Here is a 27500-nt window from a genome sequence, read left to right on the forward strand (position 1 = left end):
TGGGGGGCCTCGTCATGGTTAAGTTTGGGAACCCCTGTTCTAGGGTCAGTTGGGGCCCCAAGTTAAAGTTAAGAAGAAAGAACAATCGCAACAAATTGTGCTGTGGTCTTTAGTTCCAAGCCTTAGCTGTTATTAACCCTCTACAGCAGGGTGTCCCAAACTGGGGTGCGTGGACCCCTGGGGGTGCGCGGCCTGCCACAAGGGGGTGCGCGAGCTGAATAGAGCAATGGCTAAGATGCGTGTTTTTATACAGAATTAATGAATATTACATAGTTAACACTGGAAGTATCCATCTGAAGAGTACTTTACAACTCCCAGACTTGTCATGCAATGAGTTCCATTGTAATGATGGCAGAAAAAAATGTCAGGTCAATTGGAAATGAGGATTGCCCAAACTGTGCAACATTCACTTAGGGGGTGCGCGAACCACATTGAAATGTGAAAAGGGGTGCGCAGGGAAAAAAGTTTGGGAACCACTGCTCTACAGGCTTGGGGGCCCCAAACGCCTGCCTGCCTAGCCTGGTGACAAGATGCGCCTCTGTGTTTATGCACTCGCTTATGGATATTCGGGAAAACATACAAAAACTTTTGTACAGGTACGTAACAACCAAAAATGCACACATACACTGACTGCAGACTAACAAATAGACAACAAATCACACACACAAATGCGCGCACATACACGTACACGTAGTACATACACACACACACGCACATACACACACAACAAACGGACACAGACACGTACATTGTGAGTGTGAGTGTGCGTGCCTGTGTGTGTGTGTGTGTGTGTGTGTGTGCGTGTGCGTGTGCATGTGCGTGTGCGTGTGTGTATGCGTGTGCATGTGCGTGCGTGCCTGTGTGTGTGTGTGTGTGTGTGTGTGTGTGTGTGTGTGTGTGTGTGTGTGTGTGTGTGTGTGTGTGTGTGTGTGTGTGTGTGGTTGAGCTTGTTGAAGCTATTAAAGTACCATTGTATGCAATATGTCAACGAGTTCCAAGTGCTGGATTATGTAACTCCAGGGCCGCCACCTCAGAGTAAAGCCCGGCTGTTATGAAATGTGGATCAACCACTTGTCTGGCTGTTGACACTGACGCACAAATACAGCACACATACGCACAAACACATATTGTACGCACACATCTACTCACACACATACGCACACACACACAAATACGGCCGCAAACAAACACACACATACTGTACATACACATACATACACCCTCGCAAACACACACACCTGCACACGCACACACACAGACACACGCACACACACGCACACACACAGACACACGCACATACACACACGGAGACACACACAGACACACACAGAGACACACACACACACACACACACACACACAGAGACACACACACAAACACACACACACACACACACGCACACACACACACACACACACAGAAGCAAGCAAGCAACATCACTGCATCTTTACCGTGACATTCAGGCATTGTGTTGTTGCAGCATTGCTGTGGCGATAGCCGAAGTCTGCGGGGGTTCTTTCTCAGCCCTGGCGGGGATTCCAGAAATACATCTTCTTGGCCCCTGCGTCTGACACGGCTGGTGTGAGCTCCACTGCTCCGATGGGCCCCCGGGGAACGGGGCCAACTGTTGGTGTGCTAGAAAGAGCCTGTCAAGGGGCCGGGGGAGGAGAGAAAACACAGGGGGCTGGTCTATTTGTGGATGTGGTACTGTAAAAGTGCTGCTTGTGTTACTTAGCTCGTTTGTGGAAGAGTGTGTGTACAAAGCTGAGAAATTATCGGGTAACACTTTAGAGTAACTTCCTATAAAGACCTTTATAAGCACTTTATAAATAACGAGCTAATTATCAACACAATGTTTACAGATGTTTATAGATGGGCAAGAAATACTATGTTCACACAGCAGACACAGCTCAGTCACAGAGTAAATAATTCGAATTAAAGGAAATTTCAAGGAACTATTTAATTTTAAATGATTGATTCTGAATTAAAAACATCATGTTAACATAGTAATTGTCATGAAACAAATGTGTTCCTAGAAAAACACTCTAAATTTTGACCACAGTTTAGATTTTTTGACTAGGACTCTGGCAGAAGAGACACAAATGAGGCAAAATAAAGCTTGTGAAAATGTGAAAGTGATTGCCAAAAACTAAAACAAAAACACTTATTTAATACATTCAGCATTCAGTCATTTGCAAAACCAACTGTCCTTGGGCCAGTCAGTTATATAATGCAAGTCCATGACTCTAGACTCTGCCCCTGTTCTGTCCTGGTAGATGTGGGATAATGGGAGAAACGGCTTATATGACATTGTCCTGATTCCCCCAACAAATCGCGCGAGTGACAAATCGCAGCAAAATTGGGTTAAAAAACTTACACAGTGGATGGCACAATTTTAGGTGTGGATGGTGGGGACATATCCTTACCACTTTTGAAACCAAGCTTGTCACCCAACACTTTTTCCACAAATACAATGCAAAAATAGAGTACCTGGATAATGTCCCCACCATTTTCCATGCCAAACCTTCACCTTTGCCTGGCATATGGATCTATTGGGAGCCAGGTTGGAACAGGCTTGCCAAGAATTCTGGGAAGATGAGAGAAGAAGAGGCACCAATTATACATTTTCTGGCTAACTTTAAGTAAAAAAAATAAAGCCGAATTGCCAGAATAGAGGCGGCTGTAATGACACATTTTTTGGCTAAATTAAGGTTGCAAAAATGGAAAATAATTGGCAAAATCTAAATCAGTAATTGTTGCAGTTGACACGTTCAGCATTCAGCCATTTGTGAAAGCAGCTATCCTTGGGTCAGTCGAGTCAGAGAGTTATGTAATGCACTGCAGTTCCATGAGTCAGAGTCCCAGGAGTTCTAGAATCTCCCCAGGGCCGGATTAATGCACAGGCTAGATATGGCTGCAGCCTAGGGGCCCCCACCTGCCAGGAGCCCCCACCACAGGCTAGATATGGCTGCAGCCTAGGGGCCCCCAAAGCCAGGGACGCCCTGATTGGCCAAAGGTCAAAAATTGCAGAATTACGACAAGATGAAATATTGAAAAAAAAACCCATCTGTTTTAAAATCTTGTTAATTCTCCTCTCCATAGCTGGACATGTTATCCTTAATTCCTAGCTGAAAATGATGACACAGTCTATGGAATTTTGTTACGAAATTTGCCTTCCGGGGTGGGCCCCGCAGCAACCTGTAGCCTAGGGGGACCCAGGCCATCTTAATCCGGCCCTGGCTCCCCCCCCCCCTTATTTTGCCCTGTGGATGTTAGATAATGAGGGTCCACATGGAGGGGTAGGTGATGCCAGAAGGCTTAGATAGGAGGGCAGAGGAGGGGTTGTGGGGTTGGGGTCTCACTCCAAATCCCCTGCAACACCTCAACACCCCCATTAACTAGCCCCAGGCTGTCCAGAGTGTCAGGGAAGGCTCAAGCCGGCCCTCTGAGAGGGAGATGGTGATGGTGATGGTGATGGTGGTACTATGCGGCTAGCGGCGGCAGCTGCTACCATGGGCCACACGCACGCACGCACGCACGCACGCACGCACGCGCGCACACACACACACACACACACACACACACGCACACTTACAGCTGCTACCATGGCCCAAGAGGTAAGAGGACACACGCACGCACGCATTCACACACGCGAGCGCGCACACACACACACACACACACACACTCACACACACACACACACACACACACACACACACACACACACACACACACACACACACGCTTTTACATCATAGTTCGCACTTGGTTTCTACATGCAGCTCAGGTGTCCTATGCAGCAGCAGTCTCCATGTACACACTCTCCCAAACAAACAAAATGCCTTGACGCCCTCGTCATTCCACCATGCCTGATAGACACAAAGAACATACATGACAAGCGCACACACACACACACACACACACACACACACACACACACACACACACACACACACACACACACACACACACACACACACACACACACACACACACACACACACACGCGCACACACACACACACACACGCACACACACACACACACACACACACATGCACACTCAGGGACATACTGTACTCTAGCCCACCCTGGTATACATCAATTGCTGAGAGAGTGATGGAGAAACAAGGGGAGGTGGCAACCAAAGTCAGTAAATGGGTAGGCAGGAGCAGAGGGGGTTCCAGACAGTCATACTCAGGCTGAGTAACTGGACGACCAACAGAAGTAAATGCGTTACAGTAAAATAGCTGAGGAACCCTGCTCGACCGTGCAGACGAACAAGCGATAAAGTAGCTGCGTAAATGGGCGACGAACAGAAGTAAAAAAACGTTACAGTAAAATAGCTGAGGAACCCTGCTCGACCGTACAGACGAACAAGCGATAAAGTAGCTGCGTAAATGGGCGACGAACAGAAGTAAAAAAACGTTACAGTAAAATAGCTGAGGAACCCTGCTCGACTGGACAGACCAAAAAAGCGATCAGACGAACAAGCGATAAAGTAGCCTGCAGAACGCCACTGGACTGTATACAGCCTACAGACCGGATGCCCCAAAGCAGGCCGAGCATGAAGGGAAAAACTTGTGTTTGAGACATGGACCTGGACAACTGAAGGGTGGTGCACAAGGACTTCCATGTGCTTTGATCAGTTACGGTACTTCTGCTGCTTTTGGCCAGCGCAGTATTTCCCCACCAATATACAGAGTGGCAAGTGGCTGTTACATTGTTGCATACAACTGTTACACTTGTAGTAGTCAGGGCAGGAACTAGTAGTAGTTAAGTTTGCAGGTAGCACATTAGTAAGTAAAAGGCAGGAGGACAGGAGGAGTTGGGAGTCGGGATCCGTCCTCCAAGCGTCATCCAGGGTGTCTGTCATCTGTCACCCAGAGATGGAGGTGTTGCGGATGTCAAACGAGTGGGACTCGGACGGAGACTCCACCTGGAGTGACTCTTCCTCAGAATGCAGCCAAGGAGACTCAGAAGACAACGGCAATGAGTAAAGCTAGTAGCTTGACACTAACTTGACACTAACTTTTGGCTCACTTCTTGCTCACCACAATGGCTTGTGTTTTTTCCATTCACTAGCCATTTAGCCTTTCTACTAGCCACAGTTTTATTGTCAGTATTTTTTAGACAAGTTGACATCTTGATTTTTGAAACTGAAAGAAATTCAGCTGCTTACAACTAATCTCTTTGGATTATTCAAACACACACACAGACACAGACACAGACACAGACACAGACAGACACACACACACACACACACACACACACACACACACACACACACACACACACACACACACACACACACACACACACACACACACACACACACACACACACACACACACACACACACACACACACACACACACACACACACACACTGTATCATGGGATATAATGTATATATCAGTGTGTAATGTTCATATCAGTAGGGTTCTCAATATTTAAAATTTCTGTTTTATCATGCAGAGCCTATATGTTATAACCTTACTGTCACCAAAATTTTAATGGCTATGTCTTAATCTGTTACTTAAGGCTCTCGGTACAGTCATAGCAATGTTGCTATGATGTAGTTGAGTATTTTCAGCAAATAGTGAATAGGCCCGCCTGCGTTCCCGTCTGCAGTAAGAGGCTACTAATTGGTGGTTGATATGCTCCAATGAATATGCTGCTCAGAAAGTCCTCTAAAAACAAACAAACAAACAAACAAACAATTCTATGCAATAGTGGCACTGGCTGTCGTTGCGCCGCCCTGACGTGTGCCACTGCTGAAAAGACACTGACCCGTATACTTTCATGGGTGACTTGAGCTTTTGTGTTTTTTATTGATCCATTGTCATATGGATGAGAAGTCACACGAGAGGAAAAAAGAGAGAAAAATGTATCAGGGATGATGATGGACTTGTTTACAGACAGCAACAGATCAATGTTTCCCTAATCTAATCATAGACATGAAAGACACTGGTGTGCACCTTGAATAATAAAATAGCATAAAAAACTAAAAAGACATCTGTGTTGCGCCAATGTTTCTTTTTTGTTTTTTTCCTCTTGCATTGCACCAGTCTTGCCCCGGTTACACCAGATTTGCTATTTGCAGAACCGCAGAGAATATTGTCCTCACTTTTCTCTGACCGAGCATGCTATAGTATAGAGCAGTGTTTCCCAACCTTTTTTTGCCTCATGTACCCCCGAGCCATTTTGTTGTGCCACTAGCTTGTGTTTTACATCGCTTTTTATTTTAAAAAGAATTTTTTTTAGGGGCTTTTATACCTTTATTTGACAGGACAGTCGAAGATGGTGACAGGAAGCGAATGGGACAGAGAGACAGGGGAGGATCGGGAAATGACCCCGGCCGGACTCGAACCGGGGATGGGCATGTAAGCCCAAATGTGGGGGGCTTAGCGCGCTGAGCCACAGCACCCCCCTACATTGCTTTTTCTATTCCAGTGTGACTATGCTCCATGCATTTGTAAAAATTACATTTTTACAAGTACCCCCTTCAGTGTGCTCGCGTACCCCTAGTGGTACACGTACCCCTGGTTGGGAAACACTGGTATAGAGAACCATTTGCGTCTCCTCTTGCTTGTTTTTTGTTATGTATTTTTCATGTTCCCCCTTGATTTACTATTTTTATTTCTGTAAAGGGGTTACGAGTGAGAGTGCCATTATTGAATTTTACATTACGGAGCACTTCAGCATCAATTTATCTGCTGGCATTGGTTTGAAGGGGCTGGCTGGTTATGGGTTTTCGTTTGTGTGCGCGCGTGCATACATGCATGCTGTTGTAGGTGTTTGTGTGTGTGTGTGTGTGTGTGTGTGTGTGTGTGTGTGTGTGTGTGTGTGTGTGTGTGTGTGTGTGTGTGTGTGTGTGTGTGTGTGTGCGTGCGTGCGTGCGTGCGTGCGTGTGTGTGTGTGTTTGTGTGTGTGTGTGTGTGTATGTGTGTCAATGTAGATACAAGTATGTGCCGTGTCAATTCTGTAGGTGTATGTGAATGTGTGTGAGAGAGAGAGAGAAAGAGAGAGAGAGAGAGAGAGAGAAAGAAAGAGAGAGAGAGAGAGAGAGAGGGAGAAGGAGAGAAAGAGAGAGTGTGTGTGTGTCACGGTTCTCTCCCAGCATGTGTGCCATGCCAGCCATAACAGCCATAAGAGGACCTGAGTGAAAGCGGCATAAACAGTAGCTCTAGCAGAGTAGACAGCTGCTGTTCAGATATGCACAGTCACAACCACGAGTCAAGTTATCCTCAGGAGGTCGGGGGAAGGTGGTGCACGGTGCGGCGACGGGGGTTACATCCAGACGAATTTGATTGATGCCTTGCCATTTCTGACTCTTCTCTTCTCTTCTCTTCTCTCTCTCTCCCTCCAACCCTACTACACACCACCCCTCTTCTTCTACCCTTCCACCCCTCCTCCTCCTCTACCCTTCCCTTTCCCTCTCTGCCCCCTTACAGGGAGGACATCAGGACGGCCAATGTCATCGCCGCCGAAGCTGTCACCTGCCTCGTCATCGACAGAGAGTGAGTAATGTATCTGTGGTTTAATTTTTTTTTGTTTGTTTTTTTTGGTTTTTCCTCTCATGTTTTTCCGAACCTGTGTCTGCACAAATTTGCATTATGTGCCATCGTTCTGGTCCTTTTGGGAGATTTCAGAAGAGATGTGTTTGACAGTTAGGGAATTGATGAGGGTGATGAGGGAGGTCGATACCATTTAAATTTCAGATTTCACCACATAGCACGGCTGCTTCCTAGCAACATAAATGATATACCTAGTGTTGGTATAGAGAAACTATTTATAAATATTGTTTGGAATGGATATGAATAATTGATGACATGATTATATTCTATATAGAGAAATATACATCTATTCTCTAGCATATATATGAGTGAATGATTGATGACATACTGACAGAGGTATGAATAAATAAATGCTCATGTCATTAATTTTGCAGCATGTAGGTTTTGCTGCCATTGCTAAACGCTACTTGGAAGATTTTAGCATTGTTAGCTTATTTCCCTGGTGACATAATGGAACCTAATGGAAATTGTGGATAAGGGACGGAGACTTTCATTGAGAGCACACTGAAGAATGTTCCATAGTAATGCATGGGGACACCCTAGGAAATCAAGATGGTATGCATTTGCCACGTGTTACCTACCTTGTGTGTGGCCAAGAGCTGAGCTAATCATTTGCCAAGCTGTGCAAATGGGCATTCCAATGTAGCAGGATCATTCTCCTCTGTATCCCAGTTGCCAAGCCGTCATGCCTGAGAGAAGAATTGGCTTTTAAAGCCTTTTTATACAATTTATTTCTTTGTAGTTCGCTAATAGCAGTTTGCAGTTCACTATATGAAAGGCATAATAAGAGTGCAGGAACACTTCGACAACAAATTGAGTGCGTTGCAATATGCGGCCTTGCCTCCTCCACTTGTGCTTGTCTCCTCGTACCAGGAAGTAATATGTCATGATGACATCACTGACAACAGCATTATATTTCAATATCTTGCAAAAGCTCAATTGTAAAATCTTTTTCTCATTTGCAATTGGGATGGTGAATGAAAAACAGTCCCTCAAAAGTTGTTGTGGCTAGGCTGACAGCTGGGAAACTTTATCGTTTTCTCCACGGAGGAGGGGCCAGGAGGCGGGGCGAGGAGACAAGCACAAGTGGAGGAGGCAAGGTCGCATATTGTAACGCACTCATTGATGTTTTGGTATTTGCCCATTTGTATCTGCATTGAAAATGGCCACATTTTGTTGAATAACACATGGATCGTGTAACTGGTCGTGCAAGAAAAAAACATTGATCAGCTTCTTAACTTCAAACGTAAGACCTTTTGATACTCATTGCCATGCTAAATGCAACCAAAGTAGGATTGTACACTAGACCAGTGTTTCTCAACCTTTTTTTAGGCAAGGCAAAATGTCAAGGCACCCCAAACCAAAAAGCCGTAACATGGCATCGCATCCGATACCACACAAGCTTAGAAAAGTAACACATTTGGAGACGCCACATGACCTAGGTTCGAAGTTGCAGCTGACTGTGGCGACCTATATTTACTTTATTGTGTGTAAATGGCAGATGAAAGATTCCACTGACTAGCATTAACTTATCAATTTAGACAAATATGTATTACATTACATAATTTATTTATCAGCCACGTTTCCGCGGCACCCCTGAGGGGGGCCCGCGGCACCCCAGGGTGCCCCGGCACCCCTGTTGAGAAACACTGCGCTAGACTGATTGCAGGCACACACAAAGACCAGAGTATTAACTTGCCTCAGAAAAAAGGAGAACTGTTGAGTATGAAACACGGTGGACTGTTCCTTTAGCACTAACAATCAATCAATCAATCAATTAATCAATCAATCAATCAATAAATCAATCAATGAAAACACTAGCCTTGACAGAAGTACTGTTTAGAACGTAATACTAAGAATTGTTATCTTGTTTCACAAAAAAAAAAAGTTTTCTTAAAAATGAGACACAATAGAGCAGATTTGCTCCTTGGCAAAACACACAAGCTCAGTATCATTTTTAACAAGCCCATTCTCATATTATGCTGCAGTTTTCCTCTAATGGAGATGAAACACGTGATTCAGGCTCCTGTCACCTCTAACCAGGGTCACATCAGGGTGCTTCATTTTCAAAACATGGTCCCCCGTTGAACCCATCAGTAAAAAAAACAAAAAACCACAATGTCACATGGGTACCACAAATTAATGGAATAATTTACACAATCAAGATTGAAAAATGTGATCTATTTCTCCGTAGCATGATTTCTTGGAGTTCCTAAGCAACAGCACTGACTCCTTGTTATGTAAATGGCATTGTTTGTGCCTGCGTGGTCTGGTGTTGAGTAGGGATGGCACAAACCGCACCGAAAACCGAAACCGTGGAATTCACACACATACCGAACCGAACCGTGCAATCCGTCACAAACCGCAATTCATGTACAGCCAAGAAAAATATGTAAAACAGAGAGTATCTTATCCAGTCTCTCTGATTAAAACATTAGCGTATAAGACCAATCAGAGGATGACACAATTAAAATCACACCATTTTCACATTATGAGCCTATACAATAAGCCTATTATAAGCCTGTACATCGCTTTATAACTGCAGTTATATAAATATTGTTTAATATTCCCAGTGCACCATTTATCATGAACTAAAAAAAGGACCGTAGAGAACCGAAAACCGTGACCTTGACACCGTGATATGAACCGAACCGTGAATTTTGTGAACCGTACCACCCCTAGTGTTGAGCAAAGCCACTTAGCTGGATTCCCATCCATTGTCAAGGCTTTCTATTAGAGTCTTATTAGCCGCAATGAACACCAGCCAACGTGTCGGCTTTCATTATCAAGGGAGCAGTGGTGATATCATGTAGGCCTATGGTGTGTGTATGTCAGGTGTGTGTGTGTGTGTGTGTGTGTGTGTGTGTGTGTGTGTGTGTGTGTGTGTGTGTGTGTGTGTGTGTGTGTGTGTCTGTGTGTGTGTGTGTGTGTGTGTGTGTGTGTGTGTGTGTGTGTGTGTGTGTGTGTGTGTGTGTGTGTGTGTGTGTGTGTGTGTGTGTGTGTGTGTGTCTGTGTGTGTGTGTGTGTGTGTGTGTGTGTGTGAGAGAGATCGATCATGTATGGTGTGTACAGGAAAGCAGACAAGAGGGGCCAAAGGGTTCAGCTGTCCCTGGCCCAGAGAGATGTGTGTGTGTGTGTGTGTTTGTGTGTGTGTGTGTGTGTGTGTGTGTGTGTGTGTGTGTGTGTGTGTGTGTGTGTGTGTGTGTGGCGGGTGGGGGGCGGGGTGGGGTTGCATAATTGGTCCCTCATGTCTGTATTGACTGTATTGAGTAGTGGGCCCTTTTATATAGACTTTGTCCTGGGCCCAGAAAAAGCTGTCAGCGGCCATGGGTGTGTGTGTGTGTGTGTGTGTGTGTGTGTGTGTGTGTGTGTGTGTGTGTGTGTGTGTGTGTGTGTGTGTGTGTGTGTGTGTGTGTGTGTGCGCGCGCGCACGTACCAGAGAGAGAGAGAGAGAGAGAGAGAGAGAGAGAGAGAGAGAGAGAGAGAGAGGGAGAAAGAGAGAGAGAAAGGTGAGGCAGCATAGACCATGCATCATTGAGATCATCCATTTGCTTGTGGAGCCAACTGCTCCCAAGCACCACTGAGGCTCTTCTCTCTCTCATACTGAGAAATAAGGCCACTCATCCCAGACATGGGGAGAGAAGGGAGAGAGAGAGAGAGAGAGAGAGAGAGAGAGACAGACAGACAGACAGAGAGAGAGAGAGAGAGAGAGAGAGACACACAGACACACAGACAGACACACACACAGACACACAGACACACAGACAGGCAGGCACAGCCAGATCCAGAGACACAAACATCAAATACACACAGACAAACAGTGAGTAGAAGTTCAAGAGGTATAAAATGTGAGAGAAAAAAAGAGGGAGAGAGAAAAAGACAAAGCCAGCCAGACAGACACATGGAGCAAAAAAACAGCGAGACAGAGGAAAAGAGGCAGCTGTATTAGAACACATACTGGGGAGAGAGTGAACTACAGAGGAATAGATATGGCGCAAAAGAGGGAGGGTGCCAGAAAGGGACAAACAGAGCGGAGAACAAAGCCCAGTAAAAGTTCTCAGTCAGTGGGGAAGTCATGTGACTGGCATGTCGCTCCGCTTTGTTCCCAAACTTTTTGCCCAGCTCATAAACACATATGCCTCTTTTCCACTGCCGGTTTTCCGGTAGACCCACAGTTCGACACAGCGCGACTCGGTCGCCACTTTTTGCTTCAAGATTGAGCTGTGTCGCGTCTATTCGAAAAGCAAAAAGTAGCGGCCAAGTCATGCTTTTTCAAGCTGTAGGCCTACCAGAAAACCGGCAGTGGAAAAGAGGCAATAGTACACCCACACACACAGAGCCAAGGCCACTGACAGCTTTGACCGGACCCGGGACAAAAGTCATCTGAATGGGCCCCAAACCTACTGCCTACAATGTTACAAGTACTGGTAACACTTCATAATAAGGGATGCATAAAAAGCATTATAAAGGTAAATGATTAACTAATGATGAACAAAACATCAACAAATGTTTGTAATGAGTGGGAAATGTAATGTAAATGCTTTATATTTATTTTGTTTGATATTTATCCAACATTTACCAATTGTTTCTAAATTAATAAAAAATACTCTTTTAAAAGGCTTGTAAAGTCTTGAACAATATTATTTGTAGATATTTCGTTAATAATAAAAACTAGTGCTGTCAATCGATTAAACATTTTACGCGATTAATCGCATAAATGCAATAGTTAACCCGCGATTAATCGCATTTTAATCGCATAATTGTGTCTCATAGAACATCATTGTAATACTTCTATCGATGTACTTTGCAGGCCAACAAAAATGAGATTGGCCAGGTTTGTGCAAATAATCTGAAAACAATGAGTGTTAGACACTGACATCTGCCCCAATGGCATATGATATTAAACAAATAAAGGGGTAGAAAATAATAATAATAACAGCAAAAATCATAAATTGGCCTATGCACAAAACACACACACAGCAGATATTTAGTGTCCAGTGACAGGAGGGGAGAAAATGTGCCTCATATGGCAGGGCTACATTTTCCTGGAGAAGTAGGGATTGTGCCTTGGTCTCCTTGGCATTTTTTTAGGCTAAATGACATTAGACCCTATCTGATAACCTGCAGACTAGACTACTGCATTCATAAAGATGCATTTCTTAGTGAGAAAACCAATAAGCCTGGGGATAACACTTTTTAAACAAAGCTTGAATGTTAGCCTACTTATGACAGCTGAGCAGCTCTGACAATCATAATGAGAAGTTACAAGTATAGTGGACGCAGGGAGGAGACGACACCACAGATTTTCTAGGAAGGGGCTGTGATGACCCAGTTTGTCAACAAGGAAACGGCACATTTGGGGGAGGAGCAGGGGTGCATGAGGCTCTGCTAGCGTCTTCTGTAAGCGGGCATGTAGTTAAGCTATCGCTGCAACCCGTGGTCGGACAGTTTATGAAAAAAACTTCACAGGGTCACATCTAGCGTTAATCTCGCGATAATAAAATTATCACAGTTAAAAAGGAGTTGAGTTAATGCGATAATAACGCGATAATTTTGACATCACTTAATAAAAACATTTGTTAATGTTTTGGTCATCATTAGTTAATTATTTACTAAGTCTTTATAGTGCTTTTTTTGCACCCATTATTAGAAAGTGTTGCCTAAGTACTCAATTATGGGCCCCTCTCTCAGGACAAGTGGTCCCTTTCCCTGGACGCTGGTTCTCGAAAACCTTGTCGCTAACTAAAGGTGCATTCAGACTGACTGAGATCCTTGCTGGAGCTCGTTCCGTACACCAAATTGCGAACCGGCCGTCGTGTTCACGCCACGGATATTAGTGTTCACGAACCGGAAAGCTGGTTCGAAATGCGAACAGCAAAATACTTGTTTTTTCTCAGCGAACCGTGATGACAACATGGCCGTCAGCAGGTTCATCCGGGTTACAAAGTCACGTGCAGAAAAAGTTCAGAGCCCGGTATGACCATGGCCGGTTCGCAGGTAAGCACTTTAGTACTTAACGTAACTGGTGCGGGCACCACCACCGGCTCCATTCTGATCGGCCTGAAAACCCTATAAGTTAGCAACTTACTTGGTTGCAGTGCAATTTCCCATAGGCAACCTACAAAGTTGCTAACTGGTTAGCAACAACAACACTGTCGAGAAACACACCCCTGGTCAGAACACTGCCTTAACCGCTTGTGATCTTCAATTCATCAGAAGCGTCAGTTGTTTTTTATATTTTCTCATGAAATATGTATCTACACAGTATGTAAAATAACAAAGGGAAGAGGCTTTGCCACAAAGCTTTAACCCCAACACCAAAGTGATACCATGTGTGCGTTCCAATATGCAACCTTGCGTCCTCCACTTGTGCTTGTGGCCTCACGTTTTGCTGATGCCCCTCCTCCGTGGAGAAAACAATTCTTCATTCACCATCCAGTTTGCAAATGAGAAAATGACTTTACAATTGAGCTTTTGCGAGATATTGAAATCTAATGCTGTTGTCAGTGATGTCAACACAAGGTTTTACTTCCAGGTATGAGGCCACAAGCACAAGTGGAGGACGGAAGGTCGCATATTGGAACGCTCACCAAGACAAAACAAAACAGCCAAAGCGGCCTGCAGGGCAAACCAAGGGACACCAATTATTCACAGAGGGTCCTTTGAAGATGAAAAGACGCCCATAAAAAATAAATGTCTCTCTAAGAAAGGCACATCCTTTTTTGTTCTCTGATTTTTTAAATAATGAGAGCTGGTGTCCAAGCAACCATAGTTACTGAGGTGTGTGTGTGTGTGTGTGTGTGTGTGTGTGTGTGTGTGTGTGTGTGTGTGTGTGTGTGTGTGTGTGTGTGTGTGTGTGTGTGTGTGTGTGTGTGTGTGTGTGTGTGTGTGTGTGTGTGTGTGTGTGTGTGTGTGTGTGTGTGTGTGTGTGTGTGTGTGTGTGTGTGTGTGCATAAGACTCGCTGGCTGCTGTAGCTGTCCGTCTGATCTCTGTCTTCTATGACCACACACTATGACCCCTGTCTCTTTTTCTGCACTCTCTCTACTCTATCTACTCTATACTGTCTTTCTCTTTCTCTTTCTCTCTCTATCACACACACACACACACACGGAGGGAAGCTGACAAGGGGGCAGCAAAGGGGTCAGTTGTCCCCAGCCCAGGGAGAGAGGGGGTCCAGAATTTGGTCCCCATTACATTGTATTGCATGTATTGGGTGGAGGGGGGGGGGGGGGGGGCTTTCACATGACTTTGTCCCCGGCCTGTCCAAAGCTGTCAGCGGCCCTGAACATGCACGCACTCAGGCACGCATGCACGCACGCACGCACGCACGCACGCACGCACGCACGCACGCACGCACGCACGCACGCACGCACGCACGCACGCACTATAATTCACCAGTTCTCCACATCTACACACATAAGTGTCAGAGCCCGGAGCTCAACTTTACAAGGCCAGTCTCGCCGACTCAAGCAAAACAACTTTTATGTGGGTCAACAGTATATTTAGTATGCAGAAAGTTCAGGCTTTAAATATCCACATCTTGGCTGACATTAGACCACCTGGGCCCTTGCCGGCCCTCGCTCGGCCTCTCCTGAGGGGCATGGCCGCAAGTAACTACCATTGAGGACACAGAGATCATGTCCTCTGTATTTTTTTTGTGTCAGTGATGTAAAATTTATCAATGATGAAAATCGATATATGATCAACAATGATAAATTCAGTCTGTATGTATACGCCACCCCCATTTATCCTCAAGGCAGTAATTAATGAAAACAAACTTAAGAGTTTGACTGAAGTGTTTGAAGCATTCTAAATGTACAGTACACTATGCAGTACAGCACGCAGTATTTGACCCCGTTATTTGTAAATGTCAAACCAGGTTGAGTTCTGAGGTAAATCATCTAATACAGGGATGTCAAACTCAAATTGACTGAGGGCCAAAATCAAAATATGGAACGAAGTCGCAGGCCGAGCTCAAGATTTATTACAATCTACAATCTACAATCTACAATTACTACAATCGTGCAGGCACGCACTTAATACTCATAGTTAAATCTCACACACACTGGCACATATTTTGTTGCATAGGAGTGTGAGCTGTGTCATTGGCCTGGGCCCGCTCATACTTCTGAGAAACGCCAAATTTCATGTTCAAGTCCTGGTACACTGTACATTAATAATGTATGAGGGCCAACTGTAATACACATTTGAAATGACCTCGTGGGCCAAATAAAATGACTCCGCGGGCCAGATTTGGCCCCCGGGCCTGAGTTTGACACCCCTGATCTAATAGGAGTGCCTGGAGTCCTCATTTTCTTGAGAAAATAATCTAATAGAAGAGCCTGGAATCCTCTTTTCCTTAAGAAAATGAGCACTCCAGGCTCTTCTATTAGATGATTTACCTCTTAACCTCTTAAAGTTCGGGGTGGTCGGTACCGGGTTCAATGACTTTGAACTTGAACTTGATCTTCATTCCGCAATTGTTTAAAATCCAGGTGGTGTAATAAACCCAGGAACATTATATATCATTGGAAAGCTTAGAACCTCAGGAACACACCTAGCACTACTATACAGGGATTTGAACATGTTGTATGTGCATTATTATCAATTTATTACACAATGTCACCTTTCAAATTTGACCCCCTCAAGCACCCCTCGCCTGATGTCTCCCTACCTTCCTAGGATGAGTGGACATCCAAACATGAACATATCCTTATCAGCATGGTCTCAAAATGTCTGTTACAATCCAATGTTTATGAGAGTGTAGTCTTTTTTTACTTTATTTCAACCAAAAGTTGTACAACTCCAGTCAAACAAAACCACTTTATTGTGAAAAAAAATGATCATGTTTTTTCCCCTCAGGAATTGTGCTGTTTTTGTCCACACTTCCATATTTTTCACATGATCAATGCTATTCCACATGATCCCCAGACTCTGCTGATTACATGGGCAGCACTGCGGTGGCTCTGTGACATTCCTACCCTGAAAGACAAGCCTTAGAAGAGAAGTAGGCAGGTCCTGTTTTACACAGCTTCGTATTGGCTCATTTGCTTTGAATGACTGCAGCTCCCTCAAAGCAAGAGCTAGAAACTCCATTCAAAGACTGAGTGATAGCCCAGAGTCCAGGTTTTCAAATGAGTCATATAGCTCTTCTGTATTACACCCAGGGACAAAGGAATCTCAAATCTGCTCAACAATACCCCTTTCTTACCATGTTTTTACTGTACATAGTGTACAGTACCGTACAGTACTGTACAGCAACATCTCTGTAATACTACCCAAAAGGCATATCCAACCATGGCTGATTACTGTATAACACCTCCAGGAGTATGCTTTCGTATGTGACTATGATAAGGCTTCTAGCTCAAAAGGTTCTTGTACAGTAAGACCTTATATGGGGGTGCATTTTGACTAACTAAAAAAAATACAAAAAGACACTTGGTAAAACGCATGTGTATATCCACACATAATTGTCTTGGTAAAGGTCATATATAGATGTAGCAAGTTCTCCTTTGACAAACAGCTTCAGTAGACCTGTGATGAAGTCTTAAATATGTTTCCAATGCCAAATGTATCAGCTATACTGCTGAAATGTAGTAATTTCTAGGGGGTCTTCATGAACGCATTTCAGAAAAAAGATGTTCTAACCCCTGTAAGTCCTTGGCAGTACATCACAAAATGTTCCTGTCACTTCCTGAAGATTCTACAGAGTCTCTACTTTCAAATGGTACCAGCCACTTCATGATGGGTCAAAGTATGCAGACACAGGAAGCATCTAAGTAGACGTTGTGCAAAACTTTAAAAACACTCAAAAATAGCCCCGAAGCTTAAGAGGTTAACTTTGCCTGGTTTACTCCTTAACCAGCTTCTTATGCCTCTTTTCCACTGCTGGTTATCTGATAGGCCTACAGCTCGAGCTGTGCCGTGCCTATTATTCGAAATGCAAAAAGTGGCGGCCGGGTCGCGCTTTGTCAGGCTGTATTCCTACCAGAAAACCGGCTGTGGAAAAGAGGCATTAGTATACCCCTCCGGCCCGGTGTGCCCTCCTCTGGATCATCTCAGAGCGATATACCACAGCTGTTGCATGACATGACAAATATCGAGAGTCTGTAATAATAATCCCTTGTTGTTACATAACTCAACCCGTCAATAAACGACGCCCCTGCTGGTGGCATTAAAACAACATTTACGGGAATTAGTTTTAGATTTATAAGCTATTGAGAAAGGCAAGGTTTTTTTTATTTCCGAAACGTGCGTAATACAAGCGTTATGTGACATTGGCCGTTTAACGTCTTTATGCGCCACATTAAAATTGACGGGCCGATGATTCAGCTTCCTTAGTCCAGACGGTGTGTGTGCTCCGCTCCGCTCTGCTCCACTCGACTCTACTCCGCTCGGATGTCTGTCGGTATTAATGTGCGGCCACGGTGATTAAACCCCTGCCATGGTGCCAGCTCATTTTCCGGGCGTGTATGTGTGTGTGTGTGTGTGTGTGTGTGTGTGTGTGTGTGTGTGTGTGTGTGTGTGTGTGTATGCCTGTGTCTGTGTCTGTGTGTGTGTGTGTGCGTTTGTGCATGTGTGTGCGTCTGTGTGTGTGTGTCTTTATGTGTGTGTGTGTGTGTGTGTCTTTGTGTGTGTGTGTGTGTGTGTGTGTGTGCGTGTGGGTGTGGGTGTGTGGGTGTTTCTGTGTGTGTGTGTGTGTGTGTGTGTGTGTATGTGCGTGTGTGTGCGTCTTTGTGTGTGTGTATGTGTGTGTGTGTTTGTGTGTGTGTGTGCGTGCGTGCATGCGTGTGTGTGTGTTTGGTGAAATTGGGGGGTATGGTGTGTGCCTGAGTTTAGGTGGTTTGTGTGTGTGTTTGCGTGCGGGCGCGTGTGTGTGTGTTTGCATTTGTGCGTGCATGTGATGTGGATTTGGTATGTGTGTGAAGGATTAGAAGTGTGTGCGTGTGCGTGTGTGTGTGTGTGTGTGCGTGTGCGTGCGTGCGTGCGTGCATACGTGTGTGTGTTTGCCTCCATTGATATTGCTAGATTTTCCATTAATAGTTTGACCGCTAATATTGCTAGACATCCATTGCTAGGCTAAGATTATGGTGAGGGGGCGGGGACATATTCTTACAGTTTTTCTCGATTGCTTACACACAATTTTCAGAATCAGTTCTCGAATTCTCATAACTCTACACACAAATCGCCAAACCTCACACACAACGGGCAAAACTCCACACTACCTCTGAGAAATGCACGTCTTGTCTCAAAACAGTGTACTCTCTGGTCATTTTGTCATTTTGTTCTCAAATGACACACACAAGCAGTCATTTTAATACACTCTTATGTGAACCATTGAACACTAATATGCACAAGGTAAAACTCTATACTCAACTTGACACACAGTAGAAACTTATTTTCTTCAGTGTTCTACTTACTAAAGAGGGTATTTTTCTGTAATTACATACTGAAATATTGTTTTTAGAATCAGAGTACACAGATGTGTGGCAAGAAATATGTTTTACACATTTTTCTGACATTTAAAAAAATTGCACTAATTTATTGTAAAATATTGGGTAATCACATGAAAGTGATCTCTTGTATAACGTATTTTGGAGTTCAAAAACTAAACAAATGTGTTTTCTCACTGCATCCACTCGTATTTTCATCAATATCACGTGCAATGTGTGTCCTTATGGGGTGATGATTTCAGATTGTAAACCGGTATGAAGAGAGTTTGCCCATGTGATGAGGAAGTGAACATAGTATGGCAATTGATTTTAGTGTTTTGAATGACAGTGTGTTCAATGCGACAACCAGGGATTTTCTTCATGAAAATTGTGTGTAATCCAGATAATTGTGTGTAGTGGTTTGAAACGAGTGTGTTTTAAAACTAAAATGTGAGTGTTAAGAAGGAATTGTCCTTAGTGTTCAGTGACATTGGTTAGGAGAGTTGAGAAATGGGTGAGATGTTCCTAGAATTGTGTGTGAAGTACCAGAAATTGTGTGTAAGAAATCGAGAAAAACTGTAAGTCCAAAAGGGGCTCCCTGCTGAACAAGTTTGTGAACATCTGCTCTACCCCATGGAGCTCCGGCCACACCCTGTTGATGTAGCGATGGTCACATGATTCATATCCAGCGGAGATGATTGGTTGGCATATTGGATGTCTAAAGGAAGCCATTATCATCATCATCATCAGTCCTGAAGGGCACATGGAGCAGAGAGAGAGAGAGAGAGAGAGAGAGAGAGAGAGAGAGAGGAGGGAGAGCAGATGAGAGGGAGGGACAGATGTTGCAGTGACAAAGGCTGGCCTTTGCAAACTAGATTATTTACTGATGCAAAACATAAGCAGTTGAGTGATAAATGATAATATGTGTGCTGAATTGAAATGGTTATTTGAGGGCTGGCGCAAATTATTCTATGACAGAATATGCAAGAGGAGATTGTGTGATGAAAAAAAGTATGAAGCATTTTAATTTATTTGGTAAATTATTGTAAATGGCACCATTGATGATCGTTTTTTGAAATATTAGCAAGATAGGAAATAAGACAAAGGGTTGTCTAGTTTACTAGGTTAGAAAAAGTCTAAAAGCAACACTAAGTAAGTTCCTTCTTCAGTCTGCCTTCAGGTTGATAGCAGAGTTGTCTGCTGTTGGGTGGTGATGTCACAGGTGGTAGACCATTAATGGAAGGTTGCAGGTTCGAGTCCCACTTTACCTGACCTCTTGCATGACATGCAGTCTCCTTCACCTGAATGTGTAAATGTACTGTACTGAATACATTTCTTAGGGCTTTTTTGACTTTATTTCTGACAGAACAATGGAGGAGAAACAGGAAATGAATAGGGAGAGAGATGTGGATTGGCAGGATTGGCAAATGACCCGGGCCGGAATCGAACCCGGGTCGCCGGCACTGTAACCCAGTGCCCTACCGTCAGGCCACTGCCACGGCAGGTACCTGGATGGCGATACACAGGGTTCCCACTGGTGCTTGAATTCCTTGAAAATATTTGAATTTCAAGTGTTTTCAATGTTGTGAAAATGCTTGAAGTTTTGGTGAAGTGCTTGAAAATGCTTGAAATTTGTGTCATGTCAAACTCAGTAAGCCAAATAATGGAAAAGTCTGAGGGCGTGAGATGTCAGATGGGCTTTACCATTCAACACCCTAAAATGGAAGAGAATGCAGGAAATTGCATCTTAAAAACACAACATTTTCTGGGGGAGGACCCCCACACCCCCTTCCCGCGACCTATTTAAAGGTGCTGGAAAACTGAAAATTTGGTGCTTGAAGGTGCTTGAAAAGTGCTTGAATTTGTTCATGAAAAAGGTGTGGGAACCCTGCATACATTTTAAAGTGCTTTGAAAGCTCAAAGGAGGAGAAATCGGTTATTATATAAATGCAGTCCATTTACTAATCACTTGAACGAATAAGGGAGACGACCTTCTCCTCCACTTACTTTGTACAATTATAGCACATGGTGCGCTGCAAGACCCTGGTCATGAACGACGAGTATACTTAGACAAGTTCATGTACCTACACAATTTTAGAAACACTGTGCTATGGTAGAAAACGTGACTGAATGTTGCATTAAATAGAATGTGACAGAAAGACGCAGATTTAATTTCATGTAGGCTATCTCGAGTCATGTTCAACCATGTAAGGGACTGTTCGTTATTTATTTTCGGGGTCGTCGGAAAATGTCCACCTTTGATTGTCAAATTTTGCATGATCCTCCCCTAGCGAGCTTCAAAACTTCAATGACCCTTCCCTCGGGAGAAGTAAGAAATAACCACATTCTACCTTGTTTTTTGACGATGGTGTGACCAATTTTAGCGAATGGGGGAGGCGTTTCTGAGGCTGTTACATCGAAACATATACAAACAAGGTGGGCTACTGCCTTTTGTAATAAATGGGCCAAACATTTTTGGATGACCCTCCCCTAGCAAGCTTAAAAAAAACTTGATGACCCTCCCCGCAGCAATGAAAAAAATGACACGACCCTCCCCTATTTTCTTCCGGTGACCCCGAAAATAAATAGCGAGCAGGCCCTTACTGTAAGTCATCCTCAAAAGGCAGCCATGTACAGTAATGATCCATATTCAGATACTATAAAGCAGTGGTTCTCATCTGGAACAGTCTTGGGACCCACCATTTTCCACTCTCATTCGGTCGCGACCCAATTTTTTTTAGCGACACTCGAATGTCTGGTTGCATGCTACTATCTCGCATAAACATTCTGATTTTATCTATGATGACAGATGACACCAGTTCATCAGTGTTTTTTTGTTTTGTTTTGTTTAGCGAATCAATGAATTATGATTTTTTCTTACACCACGGCTCCGCGACTCACCCATGACCCCTCCACGGCCCACTTTTGGGTCGCGACCCACCAGTTGAGAAACACTGCTATGAAGTATAGGGCAGAACCAGTGTCAAATGACATCACTAAAACACAAGATGAGCTACGGTATGTGCCCTATGTCCACATAGAACTTTCTAGTTTCTCTATTCTAGTGTTTCTCAACGGGGGAGCAGGGATTAAAGTTTTCCGTCGCTACGACGGAATTCCGTCAACTGGATTTTAGTTTGGACGGATTTCCGTCCGTATAATTTATGTCAATTAATTTACAATTTTTACTTTCCAACTGAACTCAAATCGAGAGCACTCCTGGTCATGAGAAGGGGACGAGAGGTGTGTTTGGTGGTCTACGGATGTAGTTAGGCTATACACTCCACCATTGGCGGTGTGATACAACATTCACTCATCAGTAGCCTAGTTTTGGGTCATCCCCTGTTCTTCCGTGTTCCAAAAAAAAGTACACGAGCGGTCAACAATTCTGTGGCAGCGCAACGCGAGAGATAAAAAAAAAAAATAGCCAAAATTGTTGCTGATGGCAGAAAAGAAAATAATTGTAATACAATGTATAAAGTGCAGTGACGTTTCCATATCATTGCACCTGCCGTAGCAGATATTTAGAAAAAAAAATGAATAGTTTACTTCGACTGCGTATGATGTCCTTTTCATGAAGGGTTTGCCTTTTAAGCATTGTGACTCTTACTAGCATTAGTCATAGCCCCAATGGGACGACTATGGCAGCTAACTAGGATAGCCTACCATGCGTTTCATCCTCTAAGTTTAGCGCCGTTTCGACGTTTGTTTCACTTTCAAGGCTGGTTACTGTGTGACGCTATTTCTGCTAACTGGAATAGTGTGCAGCAGCAACAGTTGTGTGTGCGCTTGTTTTTGAGTGGCTCAACGTCTGTGCCCATCTTCTCGGACTATGCGTTTCGTTTCAGTTCAGTTAGCCTATTTGCGCACTGCGCACTCAGGACTGATGGGTGGGTGATTTGCCTTGATTCGAGTGGAAAGCTGCGCGACAAGCTTGGGAAAGTGTGTTACCTTTGTAAACGATAGGTCTGTGACTGTCGTGTCTGCTGCGTCCTGTCAGCTTGTAGAACACGTGCGCATAGGAAGAATCGGGGACGTTTTTTAAATCAATGGTAAGCGTGTGCTTGGCACCGCACATCGAGAAGCAAAAAAGTAGCCAGTAGTTTTCAAAACGGTAGAACACAGAGGTAGACATACCGCACCCTGTTTGTAAACGTCAACAAGTTATTTGTAACAGGATGAATACTGGCCGAAGGGTGAAAAACATACAAATAATTAAAGAGTTTTCTCCCTCTGATTGCTATGATCAGGGCTTTTTAAATGTCAGAAATACAACTGCAAGCAATGCGCACCAGTGCTTTCACCAGAACAGTGTTTGCCCATTCTAATGTGAAAGACAAAATATAGCCTACTACTACAACAAAAAAACCCATAATGGGATCACTCACTGTATCAACACATTGCAATTCCAAGTCAATAATTCTGTGAGATCAGCTACCATTTTGAAGCAGCATTCATTGTGAATCCATTCTGCATGATGTTGTGAACAATTCATAAACAATGGGTAGACCGTAGAAATAAGAGGAAATAACCAAAACCTGCCCCAAATTTCAGTTCAATCTTTGCAGTCTGATATAGTATCCATTATCCCTCCATTCTCGGCCTCCTTTTTTTGTAGGCTATTTAGAAATTGGCATCTGTAAACATAGCATTGTAGGCTTACATCTGATTGAGCACATCTGATCTAGTACCTACAGGTACACTCATACTGAGTCTATATAGGTCTACTGAGTGTATAATGAATATTCATTGTTCATGTGAAGTGTAAAGATTTATGTTGGTTGAAGTTCTGATTTTGTGGCACTTTTTGGTATTACTGGCGCCCTCAAGACATAGGCCTATTCTGCTCTAGGCGACTGCCCCGTCTGCCTATGCCGCTGGCTCTGGCACCATTCCTTGCGTGTATGTTTCGTCATGAGGGCAGAGCCTGGCTACATTGGTTTTCGTAGGGTTACGGAGTGATACTCGATCGGGTGCCTAACCGGTAAAAAAGTTCAGTCAGATTACTTTTTTTTGCTTTAATCCCTGGGGGAGGTATAGCCCCCCAGCGGGTGCTGGGGAGCCCTCATTTTCTTTGACTCTAATTTCTTTCTTTCTTTCTTGTTTCCTTTCTTTTTGCATTTGTTTTTTTGTGAAGCACATTGAGTTGCACCTGTGTATGAAATGCGCTATACAAATGAACTTGCCTTGCCTTGCCCTAAGGGGAGCATTGAGAAGGATACTGTTGAGAAGGGGGTGATGCTTAGTTGTCATTGGGGGCATTAGTTCTTTTTTTTTAATACTAAGGAGGTTGTTGGTAAGGTTATGATGAGGTCAAGGGCGGCGTTGGGGGGCTTAGGATGGGGTTCAGGTGTTTGTTCAAAAAAGGTTGAGAACCACAGCTCTACTCTATATAAGGACTCAGTGTGAAGTCAGTCTAGAGTGTAATTAAGATTATAACCTGTTGAGTTAAGTTGATGAGGGCACGGCCACAGATACCTAAATAGAACACATCTTACAGCCTTTAACCTACTGAGAGTGAAAGCAAATATCCCCCAGCTTACATGGCACGAGGCGTGTGTGTGTGTGTGTGTGTGTGTGTGTGTGTGTGTGTGTGTGTGTGTGTGTGTGTGTGTGTGTGTGTGTGTGTGTGTGTGTGTGTGTGTGTGTGTGTGTGTGTGTGTGTGTGTGTGTGTGTGTGTGTGTGTGTGTGTGTGTGTGTGTGCTCTAGAAATGTCTGTCAAATGTTTTGGCAAAGAGAAATTGCTGAAGAGAGTCCAATTCAAAATTGAACACACACACAAGTAGTGGTGGTTGATGGTTTATATACAGTATTTCTGCAATTGCGTTTGTGTTTTTGTGTGTGCGTGAGTGCGTGTTTTTGTGCTTGCACATTCACGTTCATAGCCGGTTGTGTGTATGTATGTGTGTGCCTGCCCTTGGCACTTCCAATTTCAACTCTGTTAAATGTGTTAATAATTCATCTTATTTTAATCTGTATAGATTGTCCACCCATCGCAAGCTAAATATTGATACAGTAAATTAAAATTATACACCACATCCCTGAGGGATTATACCGCTAGTTAAACAAAAACAAAACAGAAAAAAAGAAAGGAAAAAAGAAACTAGATTCCAAATCACAAACCCTCTTCACGCACTCCACTCACTCACACAGTTGTAAACACTGCAGTTTGGCAGCGACATCCTGTAATCCTGTGGCGCTGTAGCACAGCTGGACTGGTCATCTAGCATACAGGGCATTTCCCCACTGGGTCAACAGTCAGTGGTGTAGTCTACTTCTTTGTGGTGGGTATACTGTATATTTGAGTATTGCTGAAGTGGGTATGCTGTATATATTTGTGCTATTCTTAATAATGGATCAATGAATTTTAGGTGGGTATACTGAAATCCCTGAAATATACAGGTGGGTAACCTGCGCATACCTGCGTTTGACGTAGACTACACCACTGGGTCAACAGTCCTCAGGGGCTGATGCTGTTTGGTTGTGTTTGTTTGTATGTTTGTTTGCATTTTTGTTTCCATAGAGACTGACCCTCTATTTAGATGGGGTGACCCATTGGCCTATCTGAAAATTACACAGTGGACTAAGCGGATCATAATATTGCAGAAAAGCAGGGGCTGTGTGAGGTCAGGGGTGTAGTGGGCGTGGTATGCAGGGGTATACAGTCCTACCCAGTGGTGTAGTCTACTTTTTTATGGTGGGTATACTGTATATGTGAGCATTTTTTGAAGTGGGTATACTGTATATATTTGTGCTATTCAAAACAATGCATCAATCAATTTTAAGTGGGTATACTGAAATCCCTGAAATTTAGAAGTGGGTATACTCCGTATACCCGCGTTCTACGTAGACTACACCACTGGTCCTACTTCTCCTGAGGAGATATGATAAATTGAGATTGACATGATAAGTTGCTTAATTAATTGATGACTTCCCAACCCCCCACTTTAAAAATCCCCACTTCACTGCTGTGTGAGGGGCCGGTCTAAGATGCCAAAAATGCCCGGGACAATATTCGGCCTCAGTCCAACTCAGTTGCTGTAGTGCTTTCTTGGCCCTCGCTCGCGCTGTGTTTGAAGAACAGCTGCTGCGATTTAATATTTTTCACCAAATTGAGTTCCCTCACCCCAGCTGTGCTCAGAACAGTTTGGGTGCACTCAGTGGCGGCACTCATGGGTCAAAGGTCATCCCAGCAGTTCCGCGGAGATGAATGTCATCCTCTCCATCCGTCTGTCTGTCTGTCTGTCTGTCTGTCTGTCTGTCTGTCTGTCTGTCTGTCTGTCTGTCTGTCTGTCTGTCTGTCTGTCTGTCTGTCTGTCTGTATGTCTCTATCGCTATAGCTCCCTCATTGTGTGTGTGTGTGTGTGTGTGTGTGTGTGTGTGTGTGTGTGTGTGTGTGTGTGTGTGTGTGTGTGTGTGTGTGTGTGTGTGTGTGTGTGTGGACTACGCAAGCACACACACAGTGTTTTGGCCGGAGGGTTTTTGGAGGAGCAATAGCTTTACCTGTGACGTAAAACATTTTCTCAGCAGTCTTTATGAAGTCACTTCCAGTAAGTGAGAGAAGGAGGAGTTTGTGTGTGTTTGTTTGTGTGTGTGTGTGTGTGTGTGTGTGTGTGTGTGTGTGTGTGTGTGTGTGTGTGTGTGTGTGTGTGTGTGTGTGTGTGTGTGTGTGTATATGTGTGCGAGCGCACGCGCGCACGTGTGTGTGTGTGTGCGTGTGCGTAATGCTGAAGTATGTCCGTGTGAGAGAGATCGAGAGACAGAGAGAAAGACAGAGACATATGTAGATAGAGAGAAAGATAGATAGATAGAGAGAGGGACAGAGAGAGGTAGAGAGAGAGAGGTAGAGGGAGAAAGAAAGAAGGAGAGAGAAAGAGAGCGAGAAAGAGAGCAAGAGAGGGAGAAGGAGCAAAGGGTATTCCTCATAAGAGTTCTGTTATCTCCACTGATGTTTTAGTTGGCCTCCTCCATCGTATGAAATGTTTGTTTGAATAGATCATGACTTAGATCAGTGTATGCGCCGCAGGGCCAGTTCTAGTCAATTTGGTTCCCCAGGCGAGCAGCCCCCCCCCCTTTCCTTTCTGTGGAATTATAAATCGCCATCTGTAAACAGTATCATACGTACATCTATCTGATTGAGCACAGCTCTATGACATATGTAATGAGTGCCAATGAATAAATACAGTCAATGTAAAGTTTGATGCTTTATTTTGCATCATATTCTAAGTTTGTGGGACAGACGCCCCTAATATAAGACAATTGGCGTCCCTAAGACACTTGGTGTCCTAGGCCAGTGGTTTTCAAAGTGAGGGTCGGGGACCCCTGGGGGGGCCGCAAAGGGGTGCTACGGGGGCCGCAGCAGGTTGGAAGTATAGCAAATAATAATCATAATTCATTAATGTACACCAGAAAAAGCAAAAATAAACTAAGCCTTATTTCCATTAGTAGAGATATGCATTATAATAATCCATTTCATCTCTGAATTTG

The 27500-nt window shown here is 44.0% G+C and overlaps 1 protein-coding gene across 1 annotated transcript in view; it reads left to right on the forward strand.

Annotated features, from left to right (window-relative positions):
* prkg1b (protein kinase cGMP-dependent 1b) overlaps window positions 1-27500 on the forward strand; it is a 341142-nt gene that overhangs the window by 257858 nt on the left and 55784 nt on the right. Inside the window, exon 8 of the mRNA XM_063220777.1 lies at window positions 7457-7522. Coding sequence (XP_063076847.1) covers window positions 7457-7522 — 66 coding nt within the window. The remainder of the gene's footprint in view (window positions 1-7456; window positions 7523-27500) is intronic.

The sequence above is a fragment of the Engraulis encrasicolus genome, chromosome 17 (genome assembly GCF_034702125.1).
Source record: "Engraulis encrasicolus isolate BLACKSEA-1 chromosome 17, IST_EnEncr_1.0, whole genome shotgun sequence".
In the NCBI taxonomy this organism is placed as follows: Eukaryota; Metazoa; Chordata; class Actinopteri; order Clupeiformes; family Engraulidae; genus Engraulis; species Engraulis encrasicolus.